The 18840-nt window shown below is 41.4% G+C and overlaps 1 protein-coding gene across 1 annotated transcript in view; it reads right to left on the reverse strand.

Moving 5' to 3' along the window:
- The window catches only part of CNTNAP2 (contactin associated protein 2), a 1664903-nt gene extending 1647145 nt beyond the window's left edge, over positions 1-17758 (reverse strand). The window contains exon 1 of the mRNA XM_038391157.1: positions 17144-17758. Within this exon, the coding sequence (XP_038247085.1) occupies positions 17144-17240 (97 nt within the window). The 5' untranslated portion in view covers positions 17241-17758. The remainder of the gene's footprint in view (positions 1-17143) is intronic.
- Between the last annotated feature and the right edge of the window lie 1082 nt (positions 17759-18840).

Here is an 18840-nt window from a genome sequence, read left to right on the forward strand (position 1 = left end):
GACCTAAGTGATTTAACACTTGTTTACATGACTAATTTGAACACAGCAAGCTGGGGTCTGACTCTACCCCACACTAGTCTGCTGCTGTCTATTTGTCCATATGCAGTTAATGTAATTTCAGCTAGCCTGGTTTCAAAGAAGACTAGATCAAAGCACTAACAAAATGTTAATAGGTTAGAAACAGGATGCACGTGAACTCTTGAATCACAGCAGGTCTGGGCTGGATAAATTCACACTCCAGTTTGTCACAGTTTAATTGTTCATGTAGACAAGCCTTTAGATATCGAAGTCCCATTTACAAAATGGATGTAGGCATGGAGGAGCCTAAGTCACATCTAAAGTCAGCTGGACTTGGGCTCCTAAAACACATAGGGTAAAATGATCAAAGTCACCTTTGTGTTTAAGTAGGAACATTAATTCTCAAACACAAATGCAGCCACTTCAGAGCAGTTCAGTATCCATCCAACAGCTCCTGGCCCCATTCCCACCCAGTGCAAACCTCTTTGTAGAGGCAACTGTCAACAGCATCATTATCCTTCTACACCCTGAGCACAAACAATACAAGATCAAAGGAGAAGTAGCCTCCATATGTCTCCATATAGGAACCAAGAGAAAATTGTTTCTCCTCCTCTCTGGGAGCAGGTACAATCTTGTGCTTTGTCTGCCTTACCTCTTATTTTCCCACATCCATAACACAGAACTAATTACTGAAATCTATAAAGAACTCAATAAAAGTCACTTACTGATAAAGGAACAAAGTGATTAGTTAAAAGAATTAAGGACCTAAGGGAAAGCTAAAAAGTTGAGTGCTACTTCAGTCATACAAGTTGTTGCTCTGTGCATCTTATGCCAAATTTTCTCTCTCTCCCTCTCATTGACATACTGTACTCCACTTTGTCATTTATCCTTTAGAAATAAAACAGGGCTATCTGGAGTGCAATAAATGAATATTTCTGGGAGTATGTATTTAATGAAAATATGCTTTGGTTTTCACATTTTTTCTCAGCTTCTTTGAGTAGATCTTCATTCTGGAGTTAATGGACTTTTTCTGAACAGGGCTTTTTATTTTTCTGGGCCTCTGATGTTATTTTAGCTTGCACTTGTCCAGTGACCCACTGACAAATATGCAAAATAGGAGGGGTGGGGAAAAAGGTAAATATTCAGTGGTTTTCATGTGTTCTCTCTACAGGGAAGAGGATGTCAATGAGTAGCCTCCCCGGGTGGCCTCAGGGCAGCCCTGCAAGAAACCCCTCACCTCAGTTTCCTTTCTCAGGCAGCTCAATAAATGCTAGCTCATAGCCTAAAGTTAATCAAAACACTCCCCTCCTGGGGTCCAATTTATATTGTCCTCACACTCTGGCCCTCCAGCCCCCAAACTCTATTCAGCCTCTTTCCACTTAGGTAAGGAAGCCCCCCAACACCTACCCAGAGCTGGGTCCCAGGTCAATATCTCTGCATGAGCCAGTCTTGTTCCCTGCAGCACTCAACTGCTGCTTCAAGACAGCCATGGCTTCTCTTTCTTAAGCATCCCCCTCCAAACTCTTCCTTTCAGGATTGTGAACTCTCATTGTAATTCCCAGAGGTAACCCCTCCCATCTCATTACACCAATCCAGGGCATTCCTGAATTGGAACAGGAGCACTGGGCCCAATTTCATTTAAGGATCCACCTAGCTTGTAACATGCCTCTCCCCACTTCACAAAAGAAAAACAAACAAACCATGCCTCTCTCACAGGCAGCCCCCTGCTCTTTTCCTTATCCATCCAAACATATTCCCCAGATACACCATACACACCCCAGAACATGACACATTCCCCTCAAAACATAAGCCAGGAGTTTCCCACATTTCCCCAAGTTCTCAAAATAGGCCCTGAGGAAAATGTCCCTGTGGCCTGCGCCGCTTTCCGCAGCTCCCATTGGCTGGGAACGGCAAACCACGGCCACTGGGAGCTGCGGGCACCCGTGCCTGCGGATGGTCAACGTAAACACTGTCTCGTGGCCTGCTAGTGGATTACCCTGACGGGCCACGTGCAGGCCACAGGTTGCCACCACTGCTCTACAGCCAGGTGCCTCTTGTAAACCCAGTTGGAACAAGCTGATGAGACAGGTGCACTTGTCCTGCTCCTTCTTAAAGGGCCAGTGTCAGCTTATGACTATATGTCTGCTTAATGCTTCTGAGGCAAAAGAGTCCATGTTCCTTTAAACTCATGGACCCAGATCTTCAAAGGGATTTAGGAACCTAGCTCCCATTGAAATGAAAGAGAGTTAAACCCCTAAAATCCCTTTGAGGATATGGGCCATGGAACTGTTGTGACAACTAGGTCTGCAAATTTACCCAAATTATGAGCTCAACTGTAAAAAGTATGTGAAAGTTCATAAAATATTACAATAATTTATAACAGATATTGATGGGGAAAAAGGTGTGGAGAGGAGAGGGAATAAACTAATCTTTAAAAAAAACCACTCGTTAAAAACAGGAGATGTGGAGCCAGACATTATGATATGTTGCTAATGAAGCCTAATTGGTGTTCAAAATAATGAGGAGATGGGCTATTCCACCCAACACTCCCTTTTGGGTTCTTAAAAGGAAGATTTTGTAGGGAAAACAAAAAGAAGAACAATTGAAAGAACAGACATAGGCTATTGGAGCGAGCTTCACCATACTGGTTGCCACTCTCCTGGTCCCCAGGACACCTACATAATAATCTTCAGAAATGTCCTGACCAGACTGGGCCAGAGAAGCCAGATGGCAGCACTACCAATAACAGCTCCAGCTGAATCCCAAACCTGGTATCGGACTTTAACAGCAACAAGAGGTTTTCCCAGATTGAGATGTCAATAGAGGTGGTTTTGTAACAAATTGATAAATTAAACAGTAATAAGTCACCAGGATCAGCTGGTATTCATCCAAGAGTTCTGAAGGAAATCAAATATGAAATTGCAGAACTAACTAACTGTGGTATGTAATATATTATTTAAATCAGTCCCTGTACCAGATGACTGAAGGATAGCCAATTTAAAAAAAAAAAAAAAAAAAAAAAAAAAAAAAAAGCTTTCTGAGGTGATCCTGGCAATTACTGGTCAGTAAGCCTAACTTCTCTAACAGTCAAATTGGTTGAAGCTAAGAATTGTAGCCAATCAGTTTATCACCCAGGAGCTGTTTCTTGCTCTCCCAGGCCCTACCAGCACTGAGCTGTCCATGGTGCTGCTGTTCCTTTGGCCAGCCAGGAGCACCAGCTGCACTTCTCTGCAAAGAACTGACTTTGGTCTGCACTGCAGCTCCTTTTATACTAGCCTCTGACTGGCTAGCCCTTTCCAGCCTCCGCGCTGCCCCAACTGGCTGTTTTCCTGAGCCTCTTTGGGCAGCTTAGAAGATTTTTCTACTGCTCTTTTCCTAGGATGGGTGTGGCAGGACCATGAGGCCTCCAGCAAGATGCCTCTGAGCCTAGTCCACCCTGTCACAGATCCCAAGAGAAGACCCCAGCAGCAACCACATCTCTGTTAATGATTGTCTGTTGAGAGATCCATCAGCTCCTAGTTTATTTTCTGAGATAAGAGTAGGACAACCAGTCTTTGTCATTGCATGGGTTTCTGTAGAATTTATATGTGCATGGGTAATTGTAACTTTATTTATTGCTTTAATAAAAACTTATGGTAAAGATAAAACTTAATACTTGTGATTGTGTCTGTGGTCACTATCCTTGGTCTTTGTGCTTTTGGAGTCTCCAAATATGAGAAAAGCACCAGAGGTGATTTTCACTGTGTTGAGTTTGAAACTGTAGCAACAGGAACTGAACCTATACTCGTTTAATACAAAAATCACTAAATTCAATTTAAATTTAAAAAAGGCTACAGAATTATCAGACACAGATACATAAAATATGTAGGGGAAGAGTCATCACAGCTATTGTAAAGGGAAATCACACCTCTCCAATCTATTAGAAATCTTTGAGGGTGTCAACAAACATGTGGAGAAGGGTGATCCAGTGGATTTAGTGTACTTAGACTTTCAGAAAGCCTTTGACAAAGACTCTCACCAAAGTCTTTTAAGCAAAGTAAGCAATCATGGGATAAGAGGGATGGTCCTCTCATGGACCACTAAATGGTTAAAAGACAGGAAGTAAAGGGTAGAAATAAATGGTCAGTTTTCAGAATGGAGAGAGGTAAATAGGGTCCCCCAAGGATCTGTACTGGGACCAGTGCTGTTCAATATATTAATAAGTGATCTTGAAAAAGGGGTAAACAGTGAGGTGGCAAATTTTCAGATGACATATCATTACTCAAGATTGTAGTCTGCTTTGGATTTAACTAAGAGTTATAAAGGCATCTCACAAAACTAGATGATCCTGGGCAACAAAATGGCAGATGAAATTCAGTGTTGATAAATACAAAGTAATGCACATTAGAAAATATAACTCTACCTATACATACAAAATTAAGGGGTCTATATTAGCTTTTATCACTCAAGAAAAATCTTGGAGTCATTGTGGATAGTTCTCTGAAAACATCCACTCATTGGGCTGTGGTGGTCAAAAAATCTATTAGACTATTAGGAAACATTAGGAAAGGGATAGCTAATAAGGCAGAAAAATATCTTAATGCCACTATATTAATGCATGGGATGCCGGCACCTTGACTACCATGAGCAGTTCTGTTGCCCCATCTCCAAAGAAAGATACATTAGAAGTGGAAAAAGTATAGAGAAGGGCAACAAAAATTATTAGAGGTATGGAACAGCTTATATGTGAGGAGACATGAAAAAGATTAGCACTTTTCATTTTAGAAAAAGAGATGACTAAGCAGAGATATGATAGAGATCTATAAAATCATGAATGGTGTGGAGGAAGTGAATAAGGAAATGTTATTTACCCACTTCATATAACACACGATCCAGGGGTTGCCCAATGAAATTAATAAGCAGCAGGTTTAAAAACAAACAAAAGGGAGTTCTTCACACAATGTAAAATCAACCTGTGGAACTCATTGCCGGGGATGTTGTGAAGGCCAAAAGTATAAGTGGGTTCAAAAAAGAATTAGATAAATTCATGGAGGATAGGTCGGTCAGTGGCTATTAGACAAAATGGTCAAGGACAGTGTCCCTAAGCCTCTGATGCCAAAACCTGGGACTGGAAAACAGGGAATGGATCACTCAATAAATTGCCCTATTCTGTTCATTCTCTCTGAAGCAGCTAGCACTGGCCACTGTCAGAAGACAGGACACTGGGCTAAGAGAATCACTGGTCTGACCCATTATGGCCATTCTTATGATCTAAAGAACAGCTCCAGCCCATCTCAACTAACTTCTCTTTTCCCCAAAAGGACAGATATTACAGTCTTTGATGTTATCTAAGAGACTAACAAGTGGGCTTTTCCTTCTAAAAACTCTCTAGATAAAAGGAAAGGGGAAAAAAGGGATATTGTTAAACTGAAATTATTTAACACTTTAGATGCCAAATCATTTAACTCTTTTCCCTTCCTTTCTTTATCTTTAATAAAAGGATACAAAACAAAGTTTAAAGGTGCGTTTGCCATGGCATTAAGCAGACTGAAGTTTCTGTATACCAAACCCCGTGCCTTGTTTAAAACTGTGTAATGCTGGACAATGCCTGAGTTATGTTAACACTTTTGGACTATTTATTCCACCTAAATTAATACAACAGACTAAAAATCCACTAGGAAATTTGGGTTCTTAAGACACTTATGCCTCGCACTCCCCAGCTCCCCATCCACCAGCATCATAGCTCATTTTACAGCAGTAATTCTTTCTTTGGTTATCTCACGGTGTCTGCACACATGGAGTGAAAAACGTCAGGACATTTTACTACTGATTTTATGCACATTTGGCAGTGCAAGTGCCCTCCTGAGAAGTACTAGCTCCTGTGAGGGGAATGACAGGAAAGGCTGCATAGAAGTGACTGTAGGTTAATAAGTCCATGCAGAAAAAACTAGGAGTGATAAAATCCATAAACCTTTCCCTCTTCTCTAGAATTGAAGATCTGATTGGATAACCAGATTTTCAAATGAAAAACAAGACAGACATACTAAGGGAGGAGGGCAGTGCAAGGGATCATTTTAGTAATGCATCAAAGCATCACTTCATTTTGGCTTAGCTGCAGTTAAGGTTTCAGGTGTGCAGCGTGCTGTTGGATACAGAAACAGGACAATACATCTTTGGGAGCTTGGATAAAGTGAAATGGGCAGGCTCTGGAAACAGGAACATCCCCAGTTTTCAGAAAATGTAAACTGACTAGGTAGCATAATCTACTGCTTTCATTGATGGACAATGTAAAGAAAATGAAGGTCCTTCCTATACTCTAATATTACCGTAAAACTTTCCCAATCTAACTCTCTCACTTAGTACGTAAGAAGTATTTCATTGGCTATGTGGGGCACCTATAGAAGAAGGGAAAAACCCAGAAGCTTTGTGGCAAAGCTGTCTAGAGCCAATAAAATCAGGGTACATGACTACCAATCAACTGGCAAACTCTATGCTAACGTCTTACAGAAAACAGGGACTTCTTTCAGTTTGAAACAAAAGAAACTAATACCTTTTGATGGCATGTTACACCTGTACCTGTCTGACAAAGGAATTTAATCCACAATACCAGTACACCCTACCTGCAGAAATATGAAGTACCTAGCAATGAATACTATTTTGTGAGAGAAGAGAATGATACAAGTGCCTGCAGCCGTTAAATCTGATATAGTATTTGCAATGTTTCCCATTCTAAGTTTTATGAAATACACAGGTACTGAATTAAAATCAAACACCATGGTATTTAGTGGTCCTCTCTTTATCCATTAGCTCAAAAGACTCAACCAATTTAAAACATTTGAACTGTTATGATTTATAAAGCTATATTACCTGTATCCAATAATTGTACATGTATCAGCAATCCAATCATATAAAACAGTCACTGCTTATAGATAAATAACTGATATATGGAAAAACATTAGCAGACCTGACAAATCTGTAAATAAACTATAAGCTAATTATCACTCTCTGATGCATGAGTGTAACTCCAGCGGGAGTCTATTGACTTCAGTGTAGTTATCTGAGATTTACTCAGGTGTAAGATGGAGCAGAATTTGTATGATGCTTTTTAATAACAAAACTTAGTTAAATGTATAATTATTCCAAAGAAAAGGAACATAATATCTGATTGAAAAACCATAGTCTGAGCTATTGGCCTGTCCAATTAAGCCATCAGTCTGTAACAAATATAAACAGATGTCATATTTCATTCTACCCCGATTGCATTACTCTCCCTGTGACAACATGCTTCCAGACAGACATTTCATTAGATTGCCTCAAGCACAGATACCCCAAGGCATCTCTTTTTCATTGCTTGTGGGACACTCCCTCCATAATGACATTCCAAAAGTAAATAAACAGCTGTCAAACAAACACTAAACACAAATACCAACCTACAGCATACTCTATATATTCCAGGGATTGATGCCAGGGCACTGCAATAACCCACATGTAATTAAAAATGTACACCACACTTTTAGCTCAGGAGAAATATCCTAAATGTCTGGCTCTCATCCTACCCATTGTTCCAGACATACAAGCACTTCTTCCCTGACCTTTTTGCCTAACTGAACTCTAAGCACATTTGAATTAAACATTTAACACGTCTTCAAAATCCATGTATAGACTAATGTAAATAACTCCACCTTTAATCTGAAGGCTTTACAGACTGAAAAATATTCATAAGATGTCAACCTACTTACACTGCAACTATTTTCCCTATAAGCCAAATTACAACATGTTATCAGTAGAAGAGGAAGGGGAACACAGTGAGATCTTTGTTACTTTTACAAAACAAGTTTTATTTTCTGAATCTAGAGTGTTAGAAATATCAAGGTAAGAGTAAGCTTGGAAAGTGAAAGCTCACAGTCACCCCACTCAACTCCAAACACAAGCTACATGCATACTCATTGTAGAGTCAGAAAGAGATCTGCTTCTGGAGTCTGGTTATACTATCTCTATTAATTCCAAAATAGCCCTATAAGTGCTTCAACCTATTCCCTAGCTCTTCCTTCCATCAGAATTGTCTCAAACCCTAGCTGTCTCTGCCAGAGGGCTACCACATATCCTGTTTAGTATGGAGATATGTCTGCCCCAGTGACTCAGCACCTATTAACTTGCATCTCCCTGCAGAAATCTAATACCTGCTAACAGGGTAAGCAAGCAGGAGAATCTTGTCACCCAGTTACTGCATATTTAAATCGCAAATATGGATGTTCCTCCTCAAGTATGGTTTTTTATCATCTTCATTTTCATGATAGCAGGAGTTATTTTTTTTTAAATAAAATGTAATGTTGCTAGAAGATTAACAACAGATTCAGAAATAAAACATTTAGTAATCATAACATTTCCTTCTGTACTTGCATTTTTAAGCATCAACCACAATGTACTGAAAAATGAATTTCTACTGTCATACTGCCAGTGATATAATCAGAAGGCATGTTTACCCTCCTCCTTAACTTTGATTCCTACATGTGTTTATGATAATTATGGCCCCATATCAACAAAGCATTTAAAGTCCATCATTTTTCAATGAACTCAGGAACATTATTCAGTGACTCATTTAGCACCCAAGCATATGCTTAATTTAAACCACATGCTTACGTTCTTTACTAATAGGGTTGGACTACTGAATTGGGGCCTCAGAGGGACTGTTATTAGTCTTCAAGTGAATTGTTTTTATATAAACAGTTCTCTATATTTATGTTGTTTACTCATAACAGTTTTTCTGTTGCTTTTCAGTGAAGTAGGAAGTCAATATTTAAATATGTTTGCCAATTATGTATAATTATTTCAAACATAATTGTGATCGATAAAGCAAGATTTCCTCACATGGGACCATATATTGCCCTTAATACTCACATTTCACTCCCTATGACAAATTGAAAGTTTCATATAGCATGCAGTATATAAACAACTTAGTGCTTTAATGTTGGAGAATTTTTTATTGCATTCCTGTATGTAGAGTTTATAAAGCCATTTGTGAAACATGTGTTTTTCATAATTGCTGCTGGAAAAGTTAAACCTAGAAAAATCCAGAAAGGTCCAATATTCAAAACTTGCATTTACACATTAAAATATAATATAATATAGAAATGCTACTTTTCATATTTTTTTCCATTTGCATGCATCATTATCTGTTTGCAACTGTAAGTAGCCATTTTGTGTTTGCACAATGACACATTTTAAAGATGCCCTTAAGGAGGCCCACTCAAACATTGACCTTAAATGCCTATTTTTCAATGGGCTGAACATATTATTGCATGAATACTTTAATGCTAATGCATTAAGTGAATATAATATATTTAATCTGTTTATCATTAGTGAAAGTAATCTTACAATCACTGTACTTTATTTCATAGGAGACATATTTCATTATGTCACCATCACACAGGTAATTTATTTTGATATGTGAAGGTGGAATTATAATTGTGTGATGAAGGTGTTTAAGTGGGATACAACTATGGAGGCCAGATTGGAAATATGGGTGTTTTAATCAAGAATCTATTAAAACAAGCTCACAGACTTTTAAGGTCAGAAAGGACCATTACGATTGTCTAGTCCGACCTGCACAACACAGACCACAGAATCTCTCCCACCCACTCCTGTAATAAACCCTTAACCTATGTCTGAGCCACTGAAGTCCTCAAATCATGGTTTAAAGACTTCAAGGTGCAGAGAATCCTCCAGCAAGTGACCTGTGCCCCATGTTGCAGAGGAAGGTGAAAAACCCCCAGGGCCTCTGCCAATCTGCCCTGGAGGAAAATTTTTTCCCAACCCCAAATATGGCGATCAGCTAAACCCTGAGCATGTGGGCAAGACTCACCAGCCAGACACCCAGGAAAGAATTATCTATAGTAACTCAGATCCTACCCCATCTAACATCCCATTGTAGGCCATTGGGCATATTCACCGCTAATATGAAAAGATCAATTAATTGCCAAAATTAGGCTATCCCATCATACCATCCCCTCCAAAAATGTATCAACCTTAGTCTTGAACCCAGATATGTCTTTTGCCGCCACTGCTCCCCTTAGAAGGATGTTCCAGAACTTCACTCCTCTGATGGCTAGAAACCTTCATCTAATTTCAAGTATAAACTTCCTGATGGCCAGTTTATATCCATTTGTTTTTGCGTCCACATTGGCACTGAGCTTAAATAATTCCTCTCCCTCCTTGGTATTTATTTCTCGCATATATTTATAGAGAGCAATCCTATCTCCCCTCAGCCTTCTTTTGGTTAGGCTAAAGAAGCCAAGCTCTTTGACTCTCCTTTCATAAGACAGGTTTTCTATTCCTCAGATCATCCTAGTAGACCTTCTCTGTACCTGTTCCAGTTTCAATTCATCCTTCTTAAAGATGGGAGACCAGAACTGCTCACAGTATTCCAGATGAGGTCTCACCAGTGCCTTGTATAAATGATACTAACACCTCCTTATCTCTAATGAAAATACCTCCCTTATGCATCCCAAGACCGCATTAGCTTTTTTTCACGACAATCTCACATTGGCAGCTCATAGTCATCCTGTGATCAACCAATACTCTGAGATCCTTCTCCTCCTCTGTTACTTCCAACTGATGAGTCCCCAGTTCATAACAAAAATTCTTGTTATTAATCCCTAAATGCATGACCTTGCACTTTTCACTATTAAATTTCATCCTATTATTGTTACTCCAGTTTACAAGGTCATCCAGATCTTCCTGTATGATATCCCAGTCCTTCTCTGTATTGGCAATACCTCCCAGTTTTGTGTCATCCGCAAACTTTATTAGCACATTCCTGCTTTTTGCGCCAAGGTCAGTAATAAAAAGATTAAATAAGATTGGTCCCAAAACCGAACTCTGAGGAACTCCACTAGTAACCTCTCTTCATCCTGACAGTTCATCTTTCAGTATGACACACTGCAGTCTCCCCTTTAACCAGTTCATTATCCACCTTTCAATTTTCATATTGATCCCCATCTTTTCCAATTTAACTAATAATTCCCCATGTGGAACTGTATCAAATGCCTTACTGAAATTGAGGTAAATTAGATCCACTGTGTTTCCTTTGTCTAAAAAAATCTGTTACCTTCTCAAAGAAGGAGATCACATTGGTTGGCATGATCTACCTTTTGTAAAACCATGTTGTATTTTGTCCCAGTTACCATTGACCTCAATGTCCTTAACTACTTTCTCCTTCAAATTTTTTCCAAGACCTTGCATACTACAGATGTCAAACTAACAGGCCTGTAGTTATCCAGATCACTTTTTTCCCCTTTCTTAAAAATAGGAACTATGTTAGCAATTGTCCAGTCATACAGTACAACCCCTGAGTTTACAGATTCATTACAAATTCTTGCTAATGGGCTTGTAATTTCATGTGCCAGTTCCTTTAATATTTTTGGATGAAGATTACCTCGGTCCTCCAGTTCAGTCCCATTAAGTTGTTTGAGTTTGGCTTCTACTTCAGATGTGGTATAATCGATCTCCATATCCTCATTCCCATTTGTCATCCTGCCATTATCCCTAAGCTCCTCATTAAAGACTGAGGCAAAGTATTTGTTTAGATATTGGGCCATGCCTAAATTACCCTTAACCTCCATTACTATTAAAACAAGCTCTTTGGTTCCAGGTGGCAAAAGTCCAAAACAAGCCCAGGTCAAAAACAGGAACTTAAGAGCACAAGCTAAGAATGGTCAAGGCAGCTATAGGAGAGCTACGCTGTTGCAGGAACACCTCCTGGAACTCCCCTTGGGTTTATATAAGGCAGAGTGCCAAGAGGCTGCTGCCTGTTGGATCCCTTGAGGTAGGACTTCCCATGGTCTGTGTCCAGAGTGGGGTGTGGAGGACAAGCTGGGTATAGCTACTCCTGGGTGGCAGTGTGGAGGTGTTCCCTTCCTAGCAGCTCCCTAGGCCTTACACATTATGACCTGGAGCCCAGGGTTGCAGTGCTGCTCAGCTTTGGCCTGGAGCTGGGCGCAGACCCATGGAACAGGAGCTGTCACTGTGGTTTGAGTGTTGTGTGGACTCACTCTCCAAAACAGCCCCTCCCCCTGGCTTCCACTCTTTACCAGGCCTGGGTTACAGTGCCCCCTCAGCAGTTCAGTATTGTGCACACATTAATCAGGAGGCTACATCCACCTAGGTCAAACTGTACTAACCAGATGGAAACCAGTCCTATATAGGGAGAAAAAGAATGCACAGGCACATGCGGCTTTGTGTACCTTATTGCTTTAATATTAGAATATTTCCAAGTCTTAAATATTGCTAACATTACTAAAAATTGAACATGTCATGTGATCGTTTAACATTTAAAGATCCAAGTTGAAACTAAAGAACTCCTCCAGAAAAAAAGTTGTATGTCATACCTCCAATGTGATGTGAGCTAGCCAAATTCAGCTGTAGTTTTCAATGTCTGTTTAAAATACTAAATATTGTTATTGTATTAAATGAAAGACTTTTCTGGTGCTTACACAAACTAATGGTACCCAAGACCAAACATGGGGGGATATTCAGAAAAGAAATTTGGTTTGTTTGGAAGAGAAGCAGTCAAAACCCATAGGGCCAAATTTTCGACACATGGCTTCTGTTTGAGCTTGCACATCACTTGTGCTTCACTTGCAAGCACAATTTTTATGTCTAATCACTTATTACATATGATAATTTGCATATTAATTGTGTAAAAAATACCAAGCACAAGTAGTTTTTGCATGTGCACATTCCATAATATAGATAAGTGATTCAATGCCTATTAGGTAAATGGAAAGCCTCCCATCAACTCCAGTGGGCTTTGGATCTTACTTTATACACACTGATAAGTGTGTGCAATCAGTTTGTGTGTGGTGGCCCAAGCACATGAGCTAATGCTGTTTGAAACACAGGCCTTTCATCTTCTTGGAATAGCAGATTTTTTTTTTTTCTAGTTTTTGGCCCAACTAGGGCTGAGGCAATATGCACCGTTTCAGTATGTAGAAAAAATATTCTCCTGTTACTACCAATTTATAATAGATTAGCAGAATATTTTGTTTATTTATTTATTCACAAATAATATATATAAAGTTTATTCATTCAGCTACAGTCACCTACCATGACGAACATAAGTTTAATGTTAACTGAACATTTTAAAAACTAACTGCTTGTTGGTTTCTCTTTTTACTTTTGATTTAATGCAAAAGAATTATACAGAGACAATCAGAGAGATATGTCTGGCCATGCCAAGTCAGCAAAACACTTAAACACGTGATTACTTTTAAGCACGTGCTTAAGCCCTGTTGACTTCCATTGAAGTAAATGAGGCTTGACTTGCCATTGAACTCATACAAGTGCTTATCTTTACGCACATCCTTAAGTGCTTTGATAAAGATGGGAATATTCACATGCTTAAAGTTAAGCACAAGCTTAAATGTTTTGTAGAATTGGGCCTATGTCCTCTAAGCTCTTCTCCTTATATTTATGGAATAGAACCTAAAGAAAAGAACAAAGTTAGATTAATAAAATATTAAAGACCCATTTTCTCACCTTGAAGTATACCAGATTTCATAAAATGTTTACTCTGATTTTTTTCCAAAATAAGATACTCCGAAACACCATTTTAACAGGATTACCCCCATATAACATTCAAACACTCTGAGTTAGACAGATATCTCCATTCCTACTTTTTAACCATCCTAGAAATGAGGCTTCCTGTATCATGACTCACACTTTGAAAGGGGACATCACTTTTCTATTTTATGTTTTTCTTCAGACCTCCCTCGTTTTCCCCAGCTGAGGCTACTGCAGGAAAGTCTGACTAATTTGAAGACAAAGCACATTTTTCATATGTATGCAGAGCTAAACACAGCACTTCATGTTTTAGCCTGTTGTAAAAAAAGGGGCAAATGAGTTGCTGCTTCAGCTGAAATAGTGGAATGGGTCATATTGCAAAAGCATTCACATTCATATGACTTTAAATGCAGATTTAGTAGTGAGAAATTCTGTGCTGAACTGACTTTTGTTGAACATAAACAGTCACTGAAAACAAGTTCTAGCTGAGAGAGGCAATGCTTTTTGCTTTTACACTAGGGCTGCTTTTACCTAGAAATAGATGACCCAAAGAGTGACTCATCCTAATATGTTTATCAGATAGGCAAGGTTTTTTTTTTCCCCAATGAGAATGTATCAATTGAAAGCTAGTCTCAGTCACTTTCTTCTTACCATCACATCCTTAAGCCAGGTACAGTAGCAAAAAAAAGAATTAAATTTGGATTTTCCATGTTACTTTTTGTCTTGTGATGACCTCTCCTGGTTGAGCTGTTCATTAGCCTTGATGAAAACAGTTGAGAGATTTGATCCCCTTTCTGTCTATTAAATATTGATCACAAATATACCATATAAAGAACTTATTGATGGAGGTTTTGTAAAGATAACTATCAACCAAATTAAAAAGCAAACGAACAAGGGAGGGTTATGGATAATACTATATTAGTTTATTGTATTCAGTGCATGCTTATTATACTAAACACCCAGATTCACATTCCCCAATTCATCTTTGGGTTATATTTTATCACTATCATACCATGTTTATTTTCACACTGACACAGACATGGTCAAACTAACTGACAGGCATCATTTCAGTGAAATAGAGAGGTTTAGTGAAAGTACAGAGAAAATGAAAACTTGACATCCAGTCTGCTCCTGCTAGTGAAACTAGATGGAAAATGAGAACTCAGGGTTCAATTCTGCTCTCACTGAAGCCAGTGGGAATTTGATATGTATTTCCATGGGAGCAGGATCAGAGAAGGGAGTAATAGATACAAGTGTCTTATGCAAATATTTAGTATATTCATAATACACCAAACATACATTTTTTTCTAGAAAGCAGACTGTAAAAGGATTGTTTATATTCATGTTTTCCAGTAGCGAAAAAGTAGAGATTTTTTTTTTAAAGCTTTTAGTAGTGGGTCTAATGCAATAGTTTGGGTGGAAATTAGTTGTATGCTAAAATTATAAATATTCCTTTTATTTCATTAAGTCTATAAATCCTTCACAGGTATTCCCACTTCGTCTCCACAAGCCAGAACCAAGAAGAAAATGGAGGCAACTGGCTTCTCTTCAAAGATAGAGTGTGGTCATCAATTCAATTCAATTTACAATTAGCTGGAGACAACAGAATTAAAATACGCAAAATACTCAGTTTGTATACCAAAGTGTGCAACAGAATATCCAGTTATCTGACAGACATCATGATTTATGAATGCCTACTCTAGAACCATTTCAGTAGCACTGGGAATGGCAAGTACTATAATATTTCTAAACAGACATGAATGCATTTTTATATGCTATCATGTTCATAGTCTTGTTGCCAATGCTAAAGGAGATTGATATATGTTTGTAGCTATATTTCCATTGCCTATAAACCAATCCACATTTCACTTTTAGTGAATCAGAAAAGTGTGAACTCCATACTCAGCATAAGGGGTTTGGTGTCTAGTGCTTTTTCAGATTAATACATTGAGTATCTGCAAAGATCTAGAAAACTGAAACACACAAAAGTGAGTTTTCACTTTTTATCATTAAGACAAATATGCTTTTTACCTGACTTTATTTTAGAAGTATTATCAAACTTTTTCTAATGTTAAACATATGCTTACTGTGTAATCAAATAATATGACAGTCTTAAGATACTGTTTGTTGTTCCCAAATTTAAACTTGTAGCAGAACTATAAACATTTGCTACAGCATTATAAAATACATATTACCTAAAATTGCATGGGAGTTTATGTCCCAAGAACAGAATGATGGTAACCTAAGTTACTACGTCTTTTTTCTGAGTATTCCAGTTATGCACAATGACCTATTACAAAGTATGAACATTCAGAATAAAACCGAGATGAATAATCAAGTCAAAAGTAATAATCTTCAGTACTATTGCTCCCGAGGGAAAGGGGAAACTACCTGAAGACAAGACTATAGCCTGAGAGGCTTAGGATACAGTAGAGTGTCTGTTTTTTATCTCTCTGGTTTAATGCATGTAATGGTCTAAATATATGGCAAATCCTGGGACAATCACATTAGATTTTTTTTTTTTCAGAACTGACCATATGAAATGGGGAAAAAACCAGTGAGTCAGGTAAGTACAGTTGTATTCCGAATTCCAAACCTAACAGTTTTGTTCACCCCCCGCTTCCCCCCCCCCCAAAAAAAAAGAGGAAGAGAGAGAGATCCTCTCACACCTCCATACAACATACATTCCAAAACAATTCGCTGCTTGATCAGGAAAATTGTCATACCCTCCCCCCCACCCCCATCTGTCATATTTTAACATGTTCTCTCTATAAACCGGCTATTTTCCACAAGTCTTTTTCTCGCTAGCACCGCGGATCCTGTGTAAACGCCACACATCATTTCAGTATCTGTTTCAAAAATACCCTTCAAACGGCACGTTCTCTGCATCGGCTACAAAGAAACAACTAAATACTTCACAGTGACATCTACCTGCGAATATTTTGCTGCAAACTAATCGCTCATTGCAACATTAACGGTTTGATGCCCCCATTGACATCAACGAGTGCGCTGTCCTTACTGGCAGCAGGATCCGGCGCTATACAGGGGCTTTGCTCTCTTAAGTTCAGCGATTTTTCTGCTTTTTAAACTATTTCGCTAGCACTTCTGGGAGCGCAATGGCTGCTCAGCGCCAACACAACTTGGAAAGCAAAACTTCACTCCCGAGACAACAGCATCTCGCCTCAGCTCCCGGCACACAAGCCGCCAGCTGTCTTTCCCGCCCCTCAAAGTACCAAGCTTTTTCATCCTCCAACACACACACACACACACACACACACACACACCCCTGGTTGCGGAATTTGCCCGCGTCTCCCTACAGCGGTCCAAGCGCCAGTATTTGCAGATCCCAATTCCCAACCCAAGCAACTGGGGCCAAGTCCCCACTGCAGCCCCCGCCAGCTCTCCTGTACCAGTTCCCAACTTCCACTAGCCTCACCCAAATCCGCCGAGCGGTCCTCCACCGAGGCGCCCGCACACACCACACCAAACGAGCCCGAAACCTCGAGAAACTTCCCTCCGGAGCCACCGTGGGAATCTTAATGCGGAGCTGAAAGCGGGCAAAAGGGGCTTTTGAATGGCTACTTACGGGATGCAGGGAGCGCCGTCCTGGCTCGGCAGCTGATGCTGCTGAAAATCCAGAGGAAGAGGGCTGCCCTGCAGCCGGCTCGGGGAACCACAGCCATCCTTCCCTTCCCGGCTCCCTTTACTCCAAAGGCCAGCGCAGAATAGCTGCTTTCCTCCACTTTTCCTCCGTCCCTCTCGCTTTGCTGTGAGGCGGCTATGGGGGAGGGGGGGAGGAGCAGGGCTTTACCCTGGGGGAGAAGCCAACCCCCCTCTTCGCCTCCTGCCTCTGGGTTTGGAGCAGCACGGGGTCAGTCCCAGTACTTTTCTTTCCCTTCTTGCTGCGTGCGCGCCGCCCTCGGAACTCCCCCCCCCCAAAAAAAAAAGAGCCGAAGGAAGAAGCAAGGAGCGGGAGGAGGGATAATAAAACTCTCAAAAGAGGGGGGAAGGGAGCAAAGAGGTGGTGGTGGGGGGGGGGGGGGTGGCTGCTGCCGCCACTGCAGCGGAGCCCTTCCCTCTGCATAGAGCAGCGCTGCTGAGAGACGCTTCCAAGAAGCCTCCCCGCTCGGGTATATATACACACACACACACACGCACGCGCGCGCGCACGCACGCACCGACCGGGAGCCCCGCGCGCACTCCCAGGCGCGCGCGCGGGCGCCCCCGGAGCGAGAGCGGCTCCCGCCGCGGAGGTGGCGGCTCAGAGTCTGCCGCTCCCCGCCGCGGGGGGGGGGGGGGGGGGGACGCCGCCGCCAGCAGCAGCAGCGGCGGCGGCCGAGGCTAGCAAGACAAAAAACAAACCCAGCCCCCCCCCAAAACAAACCCCGGAGTGGAAAATCCTCCCCCGCCCTCCCTTCTGCTTCACTCCCCCTTCCCCGGCTCCTCCCTCCCTCCTCCTCCTCCGGGGCCTGGGCTCGCCGTCCCTCGCTTTTCAAAGCAAAAGCGAACAGGAAGGCGCTGCCCGCGCTCTGGGCCAGGCAGAGGGGAGGCGGCCGCGCGCGCTCAGCCCCGGCCGTGGCTGTCCGTGGTGATGAAGTTGGCAGCTCCGGCGCCTAAGCTTGCAGCGCGCCCTCCCCCTCCCCGCCTCCTTTCCCTTCCCCGGGCCAGTACACCAGAAAGAGCCGGCAGCCCTCCGCTGCCGCCGTGTCCCTTCCCGCTCTGCTCCCCTGGCGGTGCTCCAGCCTCCTGGGATCCCCAGTCAGGCCCGTCTTCCGAGCGGTCCTAAGTCTGAGGGGCTGAGCAACGCCCCGCCCGCGAAAGAGCTGGGAGGGCTGCAGAAGCCTCTAATGCAGAGGTTTTCATTATGGAATTACCCAGGGCCTAGCGTGGGCCACGCTGAGCCCCAGCACCCTCCAGGTTTGGCAAGTCAGAGCCCTGGCAGCTCTGGACTTGCTGCATCAGCTCTGAATGTAAAAGAAAGAAAGAAAGAGCTTGAGCCCCAGCACCTCTTCCATTATAAATTAAGCAGTGGAATTACACACCCACGTGCACCCCCCCTCCCCCGGCCCCCCAGCGATGTTAAGGTAACATTAAGGTTTGGCCCGTAAGCAGCCACTAAGGAAAACTGGCAGTGCTAGAGCTCTATATTTTAGGCAGTTTAAAATGCTGCTCTCCAATTGGGGTATGGGTTGGGGAGCGGGAAGGGGTTGGAAACGGAATTAAAAGATACTGCTCTCTAGGCAGGGTAGAATAATGGGCAGGTGGATTATTCATGCTGCAACT

Source organism: Dermochelys coriacea, chromosome 2 (genome assembly GCF_009764565.3).
Source record: "Dermochelys coriacea isolate rDerCor1 chromosome 2, rDerCor1.pri.v4, whole genome shotgun sequence".
In the NCBI taxonomy this organism is placed as follows: Eukaryota; Metazoa; Chordata; order Testudines; family Dermochelyidae; genus Dermochelys; species Dermochelys coriacea.